The sequence below is a fragment of the Bombus impatiens genome, unplaced genomic scaffold, assembly GCF_000188095.3.
Source record: "Bombus impatiens unplaced genomic scaffold, BIMP_2.2 scf_0151, whole genome shotgun sequence".
Taxonomy (NCBI): domain Eukaryota; kingdom Metazoa; phylum Arthropoda; class Insecta; order Hymenoptera; family Apidae; genus Bombus; species Bombus impatiens.
In genome coordinates this window covers 534,614-553,568 of record NT_176570.1, presented here as the reverse complement: position 1 = coordinate 553,568, position 18,955 = coordinate 534,614, and the positions used below count along the sequence as shown (strand labels likewise).

General features: G+C 39.0%; 1 protein-coding gene across 5 annotated transcripts in view; it reads right to left on the bottom strand.

Moving 5' to 3' along the window:
* The window catches only part of LOC100747636 (fibroblast growth factor receptor homolog 1), a 112,379-nt gene that overhangs the window by 61,293 nt on the left and 32,131 nt on the right, over positions 1-18,955 (bottom strand). The window contains exon 2 of one of the 5 annotated variants that reach the window (XM_024365833.2): positions 16,639-16,743. The exons of 1 other annotated variant lie outside the window; for it this stretch is intronic. Coding sequence is in view for 2 of the 4 variants with exons in the window: in XM_033319374.1 (XP_033175265.1) it covers positions 13,074-13,076 (3 nt within the window). In the remaining 2 variants the exon portion in view is untranslated. 3 more of the 5 variants (XM_012382370.3, XM_033319374.1, XM_033319373.1) reach the window with 3 other exon arrangements.

Genomic DNA, 18,955 nt, shown 5'->3' with positions numbered 1-18,955 from the left:
CACGTGAGTGGGGGTAAGTAGGTGCTTGCGACTTCGAACTTCGTGCGATAGTTCACGTGTGGGGTGAGCGACTTGTCAGAGATTTGCGAGGGTGGCTACGAGTGGGTGCGGGGTTGAGTTAGTTCTGCGAGAATCTGAGGAAATTTTTGGCTTTTGGGTGTTCACGTTTCGATGTAATGGAATTATTGATAAAATTATCGGTGCGCGATAAAATTACGAGAAACTTGGTACGAATAAATTCAGTCCTTTACCGTGTAGGACTTGTTTGGCGTTAAACGTAAGGATGAATGGTATGGGAGGTATAATTCTTTTATATAGTAGTTGCCTTATGTGTAATTTCGCGGCGAAGAATTGTTATTATCGTAAAGATGTATGCGTGAGTAGATGAAGAGATCGGTTATTTTTATTTCAGCTAATTTACACAGTCTTTTGGCTTTTGGGTGCCCACGTTTTTATGTAACGGAGTTGTTGACTCATTGGAGCGTTATAGAATTAGCAGGAATTTCGTATGAATAAATTGAGAAATAGACTTTTCACGTTGGGACGATTTTCAAATTAGGCGTGTAACGATTTTGCAACTGTCATACTTTCTGTATCTTCAAATGTTCAATATTCATCTCTTAAGCATCTCTTAAGTACTTCAAGATAGAGTTACCGTTTAATTCTTCCAATTCTAGATTGCGTTTAGCATTCCAGTGAATCTAGAAACTCTCTCCTCTCGGTTATCGAAATGAAATCAGCGATTCATTTTGAACAAGCATCGCCTAAGTAGTCTACTTACATATGTAACGCTATTATGTCAAACAAACTTAACATACGGATTTTGACTAGAATATCTCGATCGGAGATTGAAACACGAATCTTTTGTCCGTATACTCGAGTTACTAATCGATTCTATAATCCGTAACGTTGATACCCGAAGCAACTGGCACCTGTCTTGGCATTAACATATGTTTGGTTACTCAGTTATGTCATACTCAGTTACACTTGATCGGAGTCCGGTTGATCCGAATCAACTGCTAAGAGATTTATACCGTTCATCGAGAACGAGTTTCGAACATTTCGCCACGGGTATAATTATCTTCATTCATACTGAAATAAGTTGATCAATTAAAGCTGCAGGATCTCGTCGGAAGTTGACGAGTTCGAGTCAACGATTTCCAATAAAATTACAAGCACTGCTAACAAAACTTTGGAGACCGACATGAGAAAGTTTCGTTTGCAATACATGCTAAATTATTGTATTGTAAATTATTGTATATATACATATATAACGTGTAATAATACATCTATAGATACAAGTTTGTGTGACAGAAAATTTTTAACGTTTAATACAAAATTTGTCTTTACTGTATCTTACTGATTTTTATTTTTATAACCTTCGATTTTCTTACGAATAATAAAGGGCGTATTATATCATCAAGAACAGAAAATCTTTCGACTAAATATCAAGTAGGTTAATCGAACTTTAGTCCCATGTTACATATGTACGCATATTTCATTTTACGTTGATGCTGTATGTTACTAAAAATAGATTCTTCCATTAAGCATCGAATAAATTAAGTAAATGTCATCCACTTCATACTTTTCATTTTAAAATCTTCTTTACTGCTGTTTTGCAATAATGCTACTAACGTAAAAAGAATTATTTTCCATTAAGTGTCCAGTAAATCGATTGACTCATCCTTTGTTCTACCCATCCTTTGTTGTTCTACCTATATTTTTCACTTAAAAATGGTCTCTATTGCTCGTAACAATTATCTCTTCCGTTACACGATCTTTCTAGGCACGATATTTGTCAAACACTGACGATCATACATACCACAGTCGGGATATATCGACATAAATGGGAAGACCGGGTGTGATTCGTTTTGTAACGAGCATTACGCACGCCATGTTTGCGTGGCTCGATTACACTGCGTCGAACGACCACTTTTATTGTCAGCTTGCGAAAGGTGCGAACTGTTAATTCCTCTTAGTCGCCATTGAACGACGTTGGCGTTCCTCTTGACCTAACTGAACAATGCAATTAATCGGTGAACGACCTTTCTTTCTTTTTACTACGCAATTGTTAGTTTATTAACAATCTATCTCTGTTCTTTTCTTACTCAATTTTCGATCACAGAATCGCTAGATTTCGATGTCCTTCTTCGTAAATGCATTCGATTTCCTCGAACGAGGGTAAAAACTTTTCAAAAACGAGCTTTCCATAATTTTAAAACTCAATCGGAAGAAGCTACATTCTTAGTAGTTTGAAAATTCACATATAGGATGATACTATATTTTTAGTTACTTTACAATTCAGTGCTCAATGGGCGTATCGAATATTCGAGCTAAGATTTTTATCCCAGTCTTTGCATACTAACAAACGTATTTTCTGTAATTCTGATTAATCTTTTTGACAAGCATTTTTGTGGCCCTCATAGCGTTTCGACTCATCTACAGTGTGTCAGCTTCTCCTTCAGTTCTGTACCCGTTCACAATTCCCATTTTTAATTCAGTTTGACGCGAACTCTTCCTATCCTTTTAATTCTGTTTCTCCATAAAGATAATGCGGAGAGTATTCGCGAAAAGCAGCAAAAGCAAATGCCAAGAAACTAGTTTTTCAGGAGGGGAAGAAAATTTATGTACTCACGAACGTACTCCAAATTCACGAAAAGGGAAAGTGTACCCATAGAGAACGCTGTATGTGCCGCCTGTTAGTTTGAAAAAACAACTCCACGTTCCATTCACTCAGACGGATGACGGAGACAAAAGTCAAGAAACAATTAACCAACGTTTATCGGTGCTTGTATCTCCCTCCATAGAGACAACGTTGCGAAACCATGTTCTAGCATTATTAATAACTACGTAGGAAGGGAAATCGCGTTTAAATTATATCCTACGGTATTCTAATTCATACGCCTAACAGTCTCCACGAAAAAATCAAAAACCTTTCGAATTTTGGCAGCCGCGTTGTTTTCCACAAACGCGTTTCAACCTCGTTTCCATCAATTTTTCGGTTACCCATCGAGTATCGTCCCGCTACAAATTACCTCAACTGTCCGCCGACGACGATTTCGGAGACGTTCATTGTCCGTTGAAAAATGAACAGCATCCCCGAACGGGTTCCCGGAACGCGACTGAATGAATTACAAAAACGACGACGCACGTGCGCCGTTTCCGGCGCTGCGGCAAATCACGACGTACTTCCGCTGCGGTGCATTCTGGTGCCCCGGAGGCGCGGGACGAGAGAAAACGCTACTACGGTCGACGAACAACGACTATCGCCGATGATATGCCCGACACGAAACGGACACGTACACGTTTCCTGAATTACGTGAACGCATTCAACAATGGCCTTTTACGAGATCAAACGGCGATAACGTCGCCGCCACCCGGGTTTCATTGAAGTCTCGTTGAAAATGCTGCTCGTAGGGTTCCGTTCGAGAATCGATCGGATGGGGGACTTGCAGCGGTTGTAACTGATCCACCAGCGTTTTCCAGAAATCGTTTCTCGTCTTCGCGGAATCGATTTTACGAAACGAAGAGACGTTCGCTCGCTTCGTCTCACGACTGGCTCATCTTCGTCACGATGTTTTACCGTGGAACAGCGTTGAGATTGAAATTAAGAGGAGGACAGAATCGGACGAGAAAAGCTTCTTTTCTATTATTCTTCTATGCTCGAGATTAGAAGGTGAATCTTTTATTTTTCAATCTTCAACAAGTTTTACGAGTGTTACAAGTGTCTCGGTGGGATTAGAATATTCTCAATTACTCAATTTAGCTGAGTTACGAGTCTCTCGAAGAATATATCTGCGATTATCTTTTGCGAAAGAGGATTAACCGTTGAAACATCGAAATCGAAGGCGGATAAACTGAATAAAACGCGTGTTTCTCGGATAATATCTGCCGTTGTTGGAAATACGTATAATCCGTGTTATAAATCTAGTTCGATATCGGATGACGGTAAATTGAAAGACATAACTCCGCTGTTACGTGTGGAAAAATTTACACCAATTATGCTATACAGGTAATCGTCGACCACATCCTTTACAAGTACTACAACCTTCATAAACAAAGATACAAATCCAACAAACCTATAAATTCGTTCGCGTGTCCTGGTATACAGCATATGAAAAGAAGAAAAGAAGACAAAAAGGAGGAACGTTCTAAAACCAGTTCGAGGAAAGTTCGATATGAAAAAGTCAGACTGAATTAAAGAGGCAATTAATTGGATCATATAAATCTAAGCAAAACAGGAAGGGTTAAACGAATATGAGATAAACTGTACTTAATAAAACATGGAAATAAACCTACTTGTTTACTTGCACGAAACTGCCGACTTTGAAAAAGGAGGAAAGAAGGAAAGAAAGAACCGAACGAAACCAAACAACGCTGTCCCTTAATGACCCATTAATATTCCACATAACCTAACATCACGGCATCGCCATCGATGCTCCACCTTTCCCGAGTCTACCAAAAAAAACAACACAAAGGAGCAAGAGAAAAGGAGGAAAGAGAACGAAAATGCCGCTTATGAGCACGTCCTCTCCAATTAATTCCGATTGCTCGGCGTGAAACAAGAAAAGTACATCGATCGTTTATCAGGTAAGGGGAGGCTAAAAGCCGGCTAATCGATGGCGAGTCGCCGCTCTACGGATGCGTGGCGTATCTTAACTGCGAGTTACACGAGAATCTCCGATCGGGTAATTCGAGATAAAATTCTGCTTTGCAAAAGGGACGAGAGGAACGATTGGCATCTGCTGCGTATTATTCGAACGAGGCAACGAACGTTTCGTTCGTTAGAGGACTTCCTCCGCGACGGGAGGCCCGCGACGTCGTCGATGATTCCGGCAACGACGGCTTCTTCGGTACCTTTGGCCGTTTCTTCGAATTTTTATTCTGAATCATTCGTGGCACAAGGGACACCGTAGAAAAATCCAATACGACGGCTTGCAGCCGTTTCTATCGCTGTCTCGTTGCCGCTTTTGTCTTCTTTTTAAACGTTTGTTCAGCAGAATTCTTTATAGCTCCTTCTATTAGCTTGTCGTGGATGCTTCCAATCGTTGGAAACGCTCAGGAATTTCAACAGTTAGAGATCTTTTTTTTTTCTATTTGGAGGAATTTTACAATCAATTCTCATTGAGAATTATAAGTAAATTATTCCGGCGTGGCACTATAACGTGAATAACAAGTGACTATCGTATGTTTGATTCTAACTGAGTCCGAGTCAGAGATAAGGCGACGGTTTCAACGCACGCGGACTTTTTGTGTCTCGTAACATTCGTTACGACGCGCCGTGTATCGCGTTCACGTCGATTAGCTGGATGATGACTGGTAAAACTGTTACTTCTAATCGTACTTACCTTCGTGATTAAATAAATGTTGTGACAAGCTAGAACGCTTCTGGCTACGAATTAAGAAGTGTTAAAACGTATACGATAGTCGTTAAAAGTTTAGGGGAGTGCCAATTGTAAATTAGGTATAATAGTATTAAATTAGTATTAATCGTTCATAATATGTATAATATTTCAATATTTTTTCTATATTATCTATGTTTCATTATGTTTTATGTACTATGTATAACACTTAGGAGTATGATTAAAATGTATAAAAATACGATAATTTTGTCATTACCTCGTGGTATAATAATCTCGTGGAAAAATGAATTTTCTTGCCTGGCGTTCAGATTTAGTTAGCGTTGCCTCTAGGTAATCATTAGATAGCGGCCAACCCATTTGTCCAAGCTTTAGCTTATAGCGTCTAAACGACGAGAAATCGTTGTAGATCGCACACCTAATTGACGTGCAACGTCTATACATTTTCACGCACGAGAGACTCGATTAAAGTCTTCGTTTGATCGCCATGAACTTCTTTCGGCCAAATATAAAACTATCGTGCGTGTGTATACGTACGTACACTGATTCACATTTTTGACACCAATGACAGGTTTCATGTACATTTATCACAGCTTCTAAGAAAGCCGTTGTAATTTTATCAACCGTTTCCTACGTTCATGATTCTACATATATTACAATCAGTGGAATTTAATTTTCATCGTAATTGGCTTTGACACGCAATTTGCAATTTTATGATGAAACAGTGCAACTACGCGATACACGATATTATTCTTCTGCGTATACGTCGTGTATATCGTTCTTTCACTTGTAGCTCGGAAATATGAAAATGAAAATATACAGTGGCGTGTGAAAAATGCAAGGTTCGTTCAGAAAATATGGAGAAAAAGATACTTTCACGAGATATCGTTGCATCGATAAATTATTCGCTTACAATGAAGAAACATTCCAATTAACTTCGATTATCAATTACTTAATTATGTCGTAAATCGTTGGTATATAAATTTCGAACACATTTCCTTCGAAATGACAGGTTCCACTCTCCTCGTTTTTGCGATTACGAAAAATATGAACCTATACATCTTCGATAATTAATGTTAACTCTTAACAGGCTCAAAATATGATCATACGTTTCTATTACATTCCCATCAATTTTCCACGCCATGTTTCTAACTCCTTCAAAACGATGTATTCCAGTTCCTTCGTTTTTACGATTACTAAAGATGTGAACCTATATATCTTTGATAATTAATGTTAGCTCTTAGCGAGCATAAAATACGATCGTATATTTCTATTGCATTCTCATCAATTTTACAGGCCACAATTTTAAATCCTTCAAAATGATCGATCCCAGTTTCTTTTCTTTGCAATTACTAAAGACGCGAGCCTATATATCTTTGATAATTAATGTTAACCCTTAGCGAGCTCAAAATATCTTCGTATATTTCTATTTCATTTTTCTCATCGTAGCATCCTCAGTTTAGCGATCGGTTCGTTTAAAATTATTTTCAATTTGAAATTATCTTATCGTATCGTAAATCATTGGCGTATAAACGTCAAATCCTTCGAAATGATGGATTTCTATTTCCTCTTTTTACGGTTACTAAAGACGCGAACGTATACAAGTCTGATAATTAATGTTAACTTTCAGCTAGCTCAAAATATCTTTGTATATTTCTATTTCATTTTTCTCATCGTAGCATTTTCAGTTTAGCGATCGGTTCGTTTAAAACTATTTTCAATTTGAAATTATCTTATCGTACCGTAAATCATTGGCATAGAAACGTCGAATCCTTCGAAATGATGAATTCCCATCTCCTTCTTTCAACTATTAAAAATATCTTCGTATATTTCTGTTTCATTTTCTCATCACATAGCATTTGCAGTTTAGCGATCGGTTCGTTTAAAATTATTTTCAACGTTAAATTATCCTATCGTATCGTAGATCATTGGCATAGAAACGTTAAATCCCTCAAAATGATTTCACTCTCCTTTTTCCACAAATATTAAAGACGTAAACTCATATATCCTATTCGTCGACTGTTATCGAGCTCAAAATACGATCACACATTTCCAGCCTATGTTCATCGCCTAGCATTTGAAATTCAGTGATTAGCTGCTTTTAAATTATTCTTTTAACACTTTGACTGCCACGGTGGTCATTGGTTTCTTGGCGACCGTAGCGCTTCAAATTTTTACGATTGTAAAAATTGTATAAAAATCGACAGTTAGGGCGTTTTGAATATAACCGATAAATAGAAGATACCTTGAAATAAAAAGTGTCCCATTGAACGATTAAACATTTTTATTAGAACATCAATAAAAAAAAAATGAGAACAAATCTTGCATCTAACGGTGCACTGTGTTCGCGTCCATATCTTTGAGAGGTAATCTACGAATATTATTATGAACACGGCTTAGAAAATAATCGTAAATGCTGCTTTATAATCGTATAATTGAGGTTAGAAGTGTGCACATACCTTGCTATTATATATAGAACGAGCAAATACCGTTTACTAATATCTTCCACACGTTTCAACGATATATTCTGCACGTTTTATTTACGACGAAACAACGAATGCGAATGGTTTGTTGAAATAAACGAAGCCTCGTTATAATATGTCGCTATCAGCTGTTACCAGGCCGCCATGATGGTTACCCGTGACCACCAACAAGATAAACGATCCATTGGGGAAGAATGTTGTCTTACATCGTCAATTTATTATTATTTTGCCATTATATGCTTCGAATAAAAAAAATATACTCTCGTGGCGTCTTGAGTGAAACATGTGATTTTGGCGTGGCAGTCAATTAAACAGTACGCGGCAACTTTGCTATAACAAATAGATCTCAGTACGTAACTTATTTCCTCTGATAGTGTCCCACAAGTCTCCTCCTGAAACACCCACTTTCCCCTCGTAAACGGTGTCTCGTAAAACAAAGCCGCGCCAACGGTGTTCACGTTCTTTTCTGCCGACGTCTGAGAGATAATCGACGTGGTTGGCCGCTTGTCGAAAGAATTTAGCTTAATCGGGCCGTGACTTCGCGAACTGGCTTACGATAAGACGCACAGGGAGCTCACGGTGGGCGTTTCATGTTAATCAAGCGTAACGTTTTGCCGAGGACCACCGACAGTAGAGAAAAATTCTCGCTCTAACGGATCGTGATATGGTCAAGCTTTCACTCGACTGCTGTATTATCGCCAATTGAGATGAAACCCTCTGTGTCCGTTTCGCTACTATTCGTTCCGTGCTCTTTTCTTATACAGGGTGTATTTCTTGTCTCTATAATGTTCAGCTTGAGCTGCGTTATTTTTATTGTTTGTTCTTTTCTCCTAAAAAGAGCCGAGTGTTTATTAGCCGAGTGCGCACAGCACGGTTTACATTAGCTTTTTGTCAGAAGATATAGAAAATACAGAAAATACGACAATGCAGTGAATTGATTAGTTTTTATCGTTAGCGCTATTTACGTCGATCTTAGCAAAAGAATCTTTCGACTGGCATCGGTGAGACAATTGGAAAATTCGGTACATCTCTGTGATTATTTAATTACAAACGAAATTATAAAATTTCCTTGATGAAAATAGCGTGGATGCGAATTTTGGTTCTCGAAGCAAGTTGTAAATAAATTCCAACTGCAACAATTTTATTCAGATTTTGCGCCTGTACGTAAATATTATTATACATTTGATATAATTTTATACGTGGATAATAATGCGGATACACGGAACGTTTATTATCTCACGTTCTAACAAACGAGAAAGGTTGAAAGCTTTAATTTATTCAGTGAGAAGATTTACTGTATCCTGTGCGATTTGCTCGAAGCAATGTCGTAAACAATCAATACCTAATTTAGCAGTGTTGTAAGCGATTACCTCGAGGTTTCCTTTAGAGGCATGCAAAACGCTTCCTGGTGGAGTTCATTCGCCATTGTGCGTCACGTACTCGTCACATCCTTCGACTAACGTCATACACATACTGTAACGCTAATTTCCATAAAATTATTAAGAAGCTCGAATACGAAGAAAGAACGTGGCAGATGGGATGTTCGACGACGTTTATTAAAATAACAGTCTGCCTGATTTGTCCCTTGACAATGAAATTCTTACTCGATCAATATTTTAGACACTCGAATATTTCAGATGTTTGACCATCTCTAAATACAACATCAAATTAACGATAAATATTCACGTCTACCATTAAATACTTGAAGAATCGATACGGTTAAATGGTCGTCGTAGAAATGTCTAAGAATAAAAGAGAACAAATTCTGGCTATCCGATACGTTAAAGCGAACAGCCCGTATATTCGTATAATATATAACATTGCCATAATTGAGCCAAGTTATGCAGAAAGCTAGCAACCCTCAATGATCTTACATTAAGTAAATTTAGTTGGAAGATTTTAATTTTTATACGAAGATAACTTCCTTCTATCGGGTTTATTTTATTTCTTCTTGCTCTTTTACTATGTTTTTCAATGGCGAATAATAGAATTGACAAGGTATGTGGTTTGCAAATTTTCTGCTAAAATAATTACGAGTTTAAGATACCACTACGACTTGGTAATTTTAATAATTATATAATGTAAGAGTATTTCTTTGGTGATCTTTTGCAAAATGAAGATCACAAAATTACGGGATCTGTACTGTGTTTAACGTATTTTTTCTCATTCTGAGAATTAGTGAAATTCTGCATAACTTGGAACAATTATCTCTTAGAATTACTAAATTCCTAACAATCGATTTCCATTTAGCCAAAACCTGTCCTACTCGATCCAAATTTCAAATACTATTCCAACATTTCCAATCCTTGATCGATCATCTCTAAACGCGACGCTCCATTAACAATAAATACCCGCACGCGCTATCAAATTCCTAAAGAATCGATGAACCTAAATCTTCGTGGTAGAAACGTGCAACGATAAAAGATGAAAAATTCCAATTAAAACGAACAGCCCGTATACAGTGCACGTAACGTGATATCGCCACATGTAATACAATCACCCGTTAGAATTGCTAAATTTCCCAAAATCGAACTCTACTCGATCGAAACGCCACATCCTATTAACAACAGATACCCATTTATGCTATTAAATTCTTAAAGAATCGAAGAACCTAAATCGTCGTGGTAGAAACGTGCAACGATGAAAGATAAAAATTCCAATTAAAACGAACAGCCCGTATACAGTGCACGTAACGTGATATCGCCACATGTAATACAATCACCCGTTAGAATTGCTAAATTTCCCAAAATCGAACTCTACTCGATCGAAACGCCACATCCTATTAACGACAGATACCCATTTGCACTATCAAATGCCTAAAGAATCGATGAACCTAAATTGTCGTGGTAGAAACGTGCAACGATAAAAGATAAAAATTCCAATTAAAACGAACAGCTCGTGTACAGTACATGTACTACAATATCGCCATGAATCGTCTGCCAGTATCAGTAAACTCCTGAAAATCAAACTCTGTTCAAACAAAACGTGTGTCATTCGATCCGAGTGTGAAAGGCTGCGATACTTCACACGCTCGACCATCTCTAAACGCGACATCCCATTAACAATAAATACCCATGTCTGCCACGAAGAATGCTCGAACGATCGATAGATCTAAATTGTCGCCGCACGAGCGTTCCTTCAACGATGAAAAAAGAAGCGCTGACTTTTTGCTGTTGGATAGGATAAAACGAACACCCCGTATATAGGTAGTACCGTCTGCCCGACGGGTATAAATCTGGCCGATCGGGGCTGCAGAGACAAATACTGTTGTCAGCGGACGACAAGCCGTTTACAAGCAGAGGAAACGAAGGTTGGTAGCCTCGGCCACAGAGATAGCCGCTCCGTGAGACGGAGATCATTTGTCGCGGCGATCTTTCTAACGCTGTCAAACGCTCTCCTTCACGCACGCCTGCCTCTTTACCGTGCTTCACGCACCGTTCCAGCCTATGATTTAACGCCACGTGCAATTTCACCAACGATCCCTCGACTTGTAATAGGCTTTTGTTCTTGCCTTCGAACGTTCTTGTCGTAGGAAGTCAGCTTCGCGTGTCTCTCGACGTTTGGATAAGCTCGAGTACGTTGGCTTGAAAGCGTAGAAAGTTTATGAGGAAGTCGTTGGAGTCGAACACTCGAGTTCTTTGAGAAGCAAGCAAATATATCTAAGTATATAGATATTGGCCTGGGGAATTTTTGACGGTTCTTGCGGAGTCCGAAGATGGAGGCAAGAGAGAAGGAACAGTCGAGTTGGGAGTTGAGATCTTTGGTGTTTTAGGATATTTCTCTTCCATTCAAGGGTGCAATGTTGTTTTACCAATTGGTAAAAAGACGACAAAAAGATTGGGTATAATACAATGTTTAAATTTTTTAGAATTCCACTAAATTTCTTGATATTTTGTTGTTCGTGTTCTTTCAGCGTTGGCAAAGAGCTGAGACACGATGTAGTTAATTTTGAAATATTCCATCGATTAGAATCGTATTTCAGTCACGATCGCTATAAATCGTCGTGTAATAAAATGCGAGATACGAGCTGAAAGATCCGATGGAAAATTTATTCGTAATTCGGGAAATTCATAAAAATTCCACTTTGTTCGATTCGTTATATGCACAGCTTCGCCATAAACCATCAATTTTTTCTTTTACGTGATTGAAATATGTATCTGGAAAGAACAAAACCTAAGTGTACTACGCATAGCTCGGACAGTCAATTTCCATACTTCGTTCCTCTGGCTTTAATCGGCGTACAACATAGAGTGGCTCGTTTCTCATCGCGCGACAATGAACCGTAAAATCAGGCTTTTACATTAGAATGAGCCCACATGCGACACAAGCGTCGCGTTGCCCGCGTAACGCCCCACAATGACACAATTCACGGTCGCGCTCCGATGCGACAATGCGCGCTTGTTTGCCGGCACAATGAACAAACGACGATTCAACCACCACACAGATACACGTGAGAAAATATTTTAGAACCTGTTCCTCCCGTGGAAATCGCGATTTTGTCCTGTGCCAGAATCTAAAACGATAATGGATCCGGATCAAGGACGAACACAAAAGTAATCAAAATAATTCGCGATAAAATTCTTCGTCCCTTTCAGAATCCAACCTTTTTTTAATCGACGACAGAAATTGTCTTTCACTAATTACTAATTATATATTTATAGATATTTCCTCTTACGGTTTCGCAGCAAAAGATAAATCTTGGTAAAACTAGAAATCGACTTTACAAAAGACAAATACAGTGATCGTACGATCGATTAATAGTTTAGCTATATAATAAATCTGAAAGATTTCTATTTCATGGCTGAATCGACTCTTTTATGTTTCACCTTTTATGTAAATTTTCTATTATTTTTTTTCGATTCTAGCGTAGCGGCTGACTCGTCAAAAGTCGCCACGTCTATACAGCGCGAGCGAAATTTCCATTTTAAATTCCATCTCTTTGCTCGTGTTCTGTATCCATTGCAATTGCAACAAACGCTGAATCAAATTGTCTTATCTTTCAACCCTTTCGCGCAACGTTTCATCCTTCGAATCAGGACACCTCGAAACGTGACCGGGTTATTTAACGAAAAGCAGGTCGGATTGGTTACGGTTTTCGCGATGGAACGTGGTGGACGAAACCGGTGCACGATCGCGGCGCGCGTATCCTCTTCGTTCATTCATCGAGAGAAACCAGTTTTCGTCGCGGTGGTCCGGCAGATCGCGAGTCGGATAAATAAGCGCTCGTTACCATGAGGTGACGCGACCCAACGTTGTCACGCGACCCACCAGGAAACCTTCGTGAAACCGAAATATCATCGTGGTCCCTGGTCTGATCGGACGAGAACAATCTTCTTCTCCTTCTTCTTTCTTTTTTTTCTAAATAAAAAGAGGCTTACGATATAAATGGAGATAGCATGGTTTAGGTTGATCCAGGATTAACCCTCAATTCTAGAACATGCAAATACGTATCTCAAGTTTATTATTGTATCGTATATATAATTTCATTGTATCAGTTTTCGAAATCTCCTCGAATATCTTTGTATTTATTTTGGATATTGACTTATGTTAATATATTTAGGAATCATGCTAATTTCTTTAACATTAGAATTACATATAAAGGTCTAATTTCGGTTTATCAATTGTCGAAGTCTTCCTCTTTATCAACAAGTTCCTATTATTTTCAAAATGTTTAATTTAATATCGTATCGATTCTCTGGAGCTTCCTCTTTCTGTTAGCAAGCAGATTTGTTCGTATCGTTTTACGCATTGCTATAAAATTGAGAATTACTCGCTTTACACGTACGCACGTGTATATTTTTGAAGATTCTAACGAGTTAATTTCTCTGACACAGCAACTACATGTCTAAATTCGCTTTATCGATTTTCCTAATCTTCCTTTTCCTCTTCTTAACGAATAGTTCTATCTTCACGTATCGTTTTAAAATCCAGAGTTTTCTCCTTCACGTACGTCTAAGATTTTTACCTCTCGCGTGTACAAACGTCTCTTCTTGTATTGGGTTGGCAACTAAGTCATGGCCACCTAATGACAAAATCCGCAATCACTTAGTTGCCAACCCACTAGAATTCTAAACAACGTGCGCCGCGATTCGATTCGAAATTCGATTAAAAATCGAATACTTCCCATGTTACGATCTAACGAGACGCTCGTCGCGCACGAGGCGAGGTATATTTTTATCGGAAGGCGTATTAAAGTGCCATAAGCCGGACCGTCTGTCGGAAAATATTCCAACTATCGGTCGAATCGTGCTCTGATCACGGCGAGTCCTTCAGAAATAGTAACGTCACGCTTTGATATCTGGCACACCGAAACATCGATCGGTAGAAATCGTCTGATTTGCATAGAATCGACAGACGCGTTTGTATCGGTCTCACCGCCACGAATTACGACGAACGAAACACGACGAGCTCGAGGGGTGGAATATTAAGCAGACGTGTTCACGACACGGTCCTGTCATTTGTCGTCTTGTGACCTCAAGGTGCAAGAACGTTTCTTCTCTTTCTGTTTCTGTACATGGATCGATGTCTCGTACTCTGATCGATAGCGATCTGAATATTGGACAAAGTCGCTGTTCCCTACGATTAAAAAGAAACACACATCGTACTGTAAGGTTGTTGACTATTTCTAACGCTCTAAACGTATCGAGTCTCGAGCAGAAATATTTTTTTATTATCGTTTAACCTCCGGCCGATTTATCTCCTCGCGTCGAATCAACGAAATGCAGTTAATTAGCTTCTTGACGATTGAATATGAATCTACTTACAAGTGTAAGAAACGAGTAAAAGAAGCTGACTCTCTGAGATCAGTGGACCGTGTCGAAGGATCTTCGAAGGAATCATCGTTGGGAGACGGGCGAGCGAAGAAGGCGGGGGGACTGGACATCCGAAAAGTTGGTAACCACGCGCTCGGCGAAAAGAAACGCGCGTGCCCCGGCTCGTTTCCCCGGTCGTATCCTTTATTTTCTTAATTTCCAGCGATGCTCTCCCCCCCTGCAACTAATTACCATCCCCGTACGTGCAGCCATAAAGCTATCGAGCCCACGACCACGCTCGATCCCTCGATTGAATTTCAAATCGGCCGGCCAATTAAAAAAAGAAAGAGAAGAGGAGGAAGAGAATCGCTCTCGAGCCGCTTGGCCAATTAAGAAGAAAAAAAGCAGAAAGAAGAGAAACAAACAAACTGAAGAAACGACGAGCGAAGGAAAAGGAAAAAAGGGAAAAAGGCAGGGACGAAGAAAGGAAACGTAGAACGAGAAAAGGCTGCCGCGTTAAAATGAACGACGATTCACGGACAAGAAGGAAAGAGAACGAGTCTAAGTAGATCGTATCGCGTTCCAGGCAATTATTCTGCAAGTCAGGTGCAGTTACGGCTGCCTTGCAACGGCACAGCTTTCCAGCCAGGGGCAATCGGTTTCGATCGGCAACACAGGCTCGCGGTAATGTAATCGCGAAAAGGGTAGCCCGTGTAGCGGCGATAAGACGCGGGACGACGTGAAATCTCGAAAGATTCGTCGCTATATTACGCGAGAGAGAAAAGGAGCATCGATCTTATCAATGGCGGCTGCTACACGAAGGATTGTCACGAACGTACGTACATTGTGATAAGAGTAAAGAGACGTAGGTTGGATTCGAATCGGTGTAAGATTGTCACGGTGATTCAGCTGGAATTATTATCGTCGCGTTTCTCGTTCACGCTGCTCTTTAACCGAGATAATCGATGCACCACCCCACGATCGCTTAATTACTGCTCGCTCCTGTCCCTCGTGTATCTTTGGTACGTGCACGTAAGCACTCGGCTGTCGCATTCTCGTCGTTGGAAACAGCACGTCGAAAAATGGCCATTTTTCAATCTCCTGGTGAACGAAAAAAGAGAAACTTCTGCAGCACGAAAGATCCACGTTTGAGAGCATCTCTCGAGAAACTGCAAATGCAATTTAGCCGAAACGCGATGGAATGGTTGAGAAAGACGAGCGCGAAGATGAAAAAAAGGTGGCAGCAATTGAAGAATTTACCAATACGTCGACGAAATAATTCGGTGGATATTCCGCTGGTAAATCGATCGAAATTTCGACGTCGCTGTTGGCTATCGTTCTCGCGTTATTTGCTCGGTTTCAAACTTCCATCGATTTGTCAGCAGAGTTTGCGAAGGATGATCGCGTGGATACCGATGAACGATTATTCCGTAGCTGGATAAACGGATAGATCTCTTCTGGCTGATGCTTTTTCATTTCCCGCAAGGATTTTTCGTCCGCCAAGGAGGCGCAAAAATGGCCATTTCTTAAGATTCTCCTTCACCTCGCGCTTTCGCATTTTGTTGGACATTATTTATGGCAGGATGTCGCGCCGGGTTGTTGGAAAGTTTGCAGCGAAATTTAATCCTGCTACGATCTTTCAACTTTTGTTTCTCAATCTTACTCTCGTGTTAGAAAAGAGAAAGTATTTGCGATGTTGCAAGAAGATATTTCAAATAAAATTGAAACGAGCAAACGCGTATGGATCTTCCTCGTATTTCGTTCGAACGGCGAAGATATTTTGCAACATTGGACAAATGTAATTGGATCGAAAATAACGGAAAGAACTTAGTAGCAAACTTAAGAAAGATTTAAAGTTCTAATTTGTAGCGAAGTATCTTATCGGCTAATGACAGTTGCTAATTACGTTCGCAAGTGTTTGTAACGTTTGTACATTTTCATAGATTAGAAAAATGTCGTAACATGAAAATGCGAGGATCGAGGCAAAAACTCTTCGTTGGAAAATAAGCACGTAGAGATACTTTTTGTAGCCACTGTACTTACGTTATACGGCCATTATTCTGCACATATAGCGTGTGTACAAGTCACTCCCCTAACTCGTGCTTTGGTTATAAGCACGAATGTAGATCAGTAGTTACACCTGGCAACCTGTATACATATATTTGATATATCAGACAGATCAAATTAAGATAAAGATATCTGCTGAAGTACGCTTGTTGATGCGAGTTTGCTGTCAAGGTTTTCAACTGAGTAATGGCACTTTGTGTAACTCTTGGATCTTCCGTCGAGTTAATTAACGTTACTTTGGTAATTACGATAATGGCTAAGATTTATTAGTAATTATTCGCCATTGAAAATTCAATTGAACGTTCTAATCGTTATCAATGCCTCTGCAAGCTAATCTTTATTATTCTAAGACTAAAATTTAAGTAAAACCAATTCCTCCTTTTACATTCCTCCTTGCACCGTAATTACGTCTTATTAAACAAATTCCTCGGATCTTCGTCTCAAGACCTTCAATCTTCTCGACCATCGTTTCTCTCTCCAATTATTACTCCGACTCTGGTAAAAACAACACGACAAGACGATCGTGCTCCTCCTATTCGAGCTATCGCTCCAAAAGCCGCAAAGACTCTTCTCCAATGATTCATCATCGAACATTGAAAGATCCAATAAGTAACTATGTGGATCTTGGTTTTCCTTCTCACACTTTGATTGATACGTTCACGTAAGTAGCGGTAATTCGCTGGTTAATCGAGCACCGCTCTAATTAACGCAAGGGGAAAAACTCGAGCACCGAAGACGGTTATGATGGCGACGCGATAATACATCATATCGAAGGTTAATTATCGCAAAGGATCTCGCGAGGATCTGCATCGTCTGGCCAGACGCAACGGTTGTTATTTACGGATACGGTTATTACTTTGGCAACCATATTTCTTTCGATCGTGCATCGTGCAGAGTCGCGAGCCGCTGAGCAACGCCACCCAACCGCACCCAATGCTCGCGAAGACAAGGACGTGGCTATACTGGGTGTCCAGCGTGGTTAAGATGATTTGCCAATGTTGCAAAGGGTTGAAGATTGGAAGGGCAGTGAGTTTGTCGTATGGACAGACACGTGGAGAAATTTATAAAAAGTAGTATTACGTGTTATGTATTAGGTTGTCCGAAAAGTTTCTTTTTTGTTTCATAAGATGATAGATGGATAACAATTTCTGTTTTATATTATTTTATTGAATTAGATATCATGTATTTCGTTATATATTATGTTCGTGCATAATTCAATAAACTAATATAAAACAAAAAACATTGTAAGTCTATTGTTTCCTTATTAAACGAGAGGAACTTTTCGAACAAACTAATATGTATACTGAAGTATACAGGGTGGTTGTTAACTGGTGGTACAAGCGGAAAAGGGGTAATTCTACGCCACTGTGTTACAATCCAAGTGGTATGAGAAAATGGAATTTTCCAAATTTCTTATAGAAGAATTCTTACTTTTCTTCTTCTTTAGAATTTCATTTTTTCAGATACTTTGAGTTTGAGGTCAGTTAGGACAAGATTGATACAAAATTTTAAAAAGGGAATTTAATCTCATGATTCTTAATGAACGAAACAGTATATTTTTGTACTTTGTGCAATACAATAGTGTGTAATTGGCTGAAATTTTTGGCGATGAATGAATTGTCAATCGATAAGTGACAGAAGAATCATCTTAGATCTGTGTTTCTGTTTTTTTTGTTTCTATCCTTTTAGAATATCCTGCAATTCTGCCTGTATATTTCTATGAAAGACTCACGCGAGTATTCACAAAAGAATAGTGTCTTCCTATGATTTCTAAACAATTGGTGTTACAGCCAATAATAAACTATTGTAACGTATCGATATTCTGCAATAAATAGATATCAATAATTTTCAGAATTAAATACCAGAATACGCTTTGCCACTTGTTTGTTATAGAGGAAGACACTCTAAATTCAAGCTAACGTTAAAATGTGCAAACAGAGTCACTCCAAATATTAAGCTACATCCATCGAGAAGTTCCTACTTAATCTTACAATTTTTCGAAAAAGAAGAAAAAGCACAAAATGAATAAAACTTAATATACTATAGAAGATCAAACTCTAAATTATTCGTAATCGCGAGAATATATCGGGTTTCGACTGAAAATTGCTTCTATTCTATCGAATCGCATATATTATTTCCATATATACAGCGTGTTTGGTAATTGGTGGTACAAGCGGAAAGGGGGTGATTCTACGCGAAAAAAGAAGTCGAAAATATAGAATAAAAATTTTTCGTTCGAGGCTTTCTTTTCGAGAAAATCGACTTTGAATTTTTGCTCCGTACGCGTGCACTT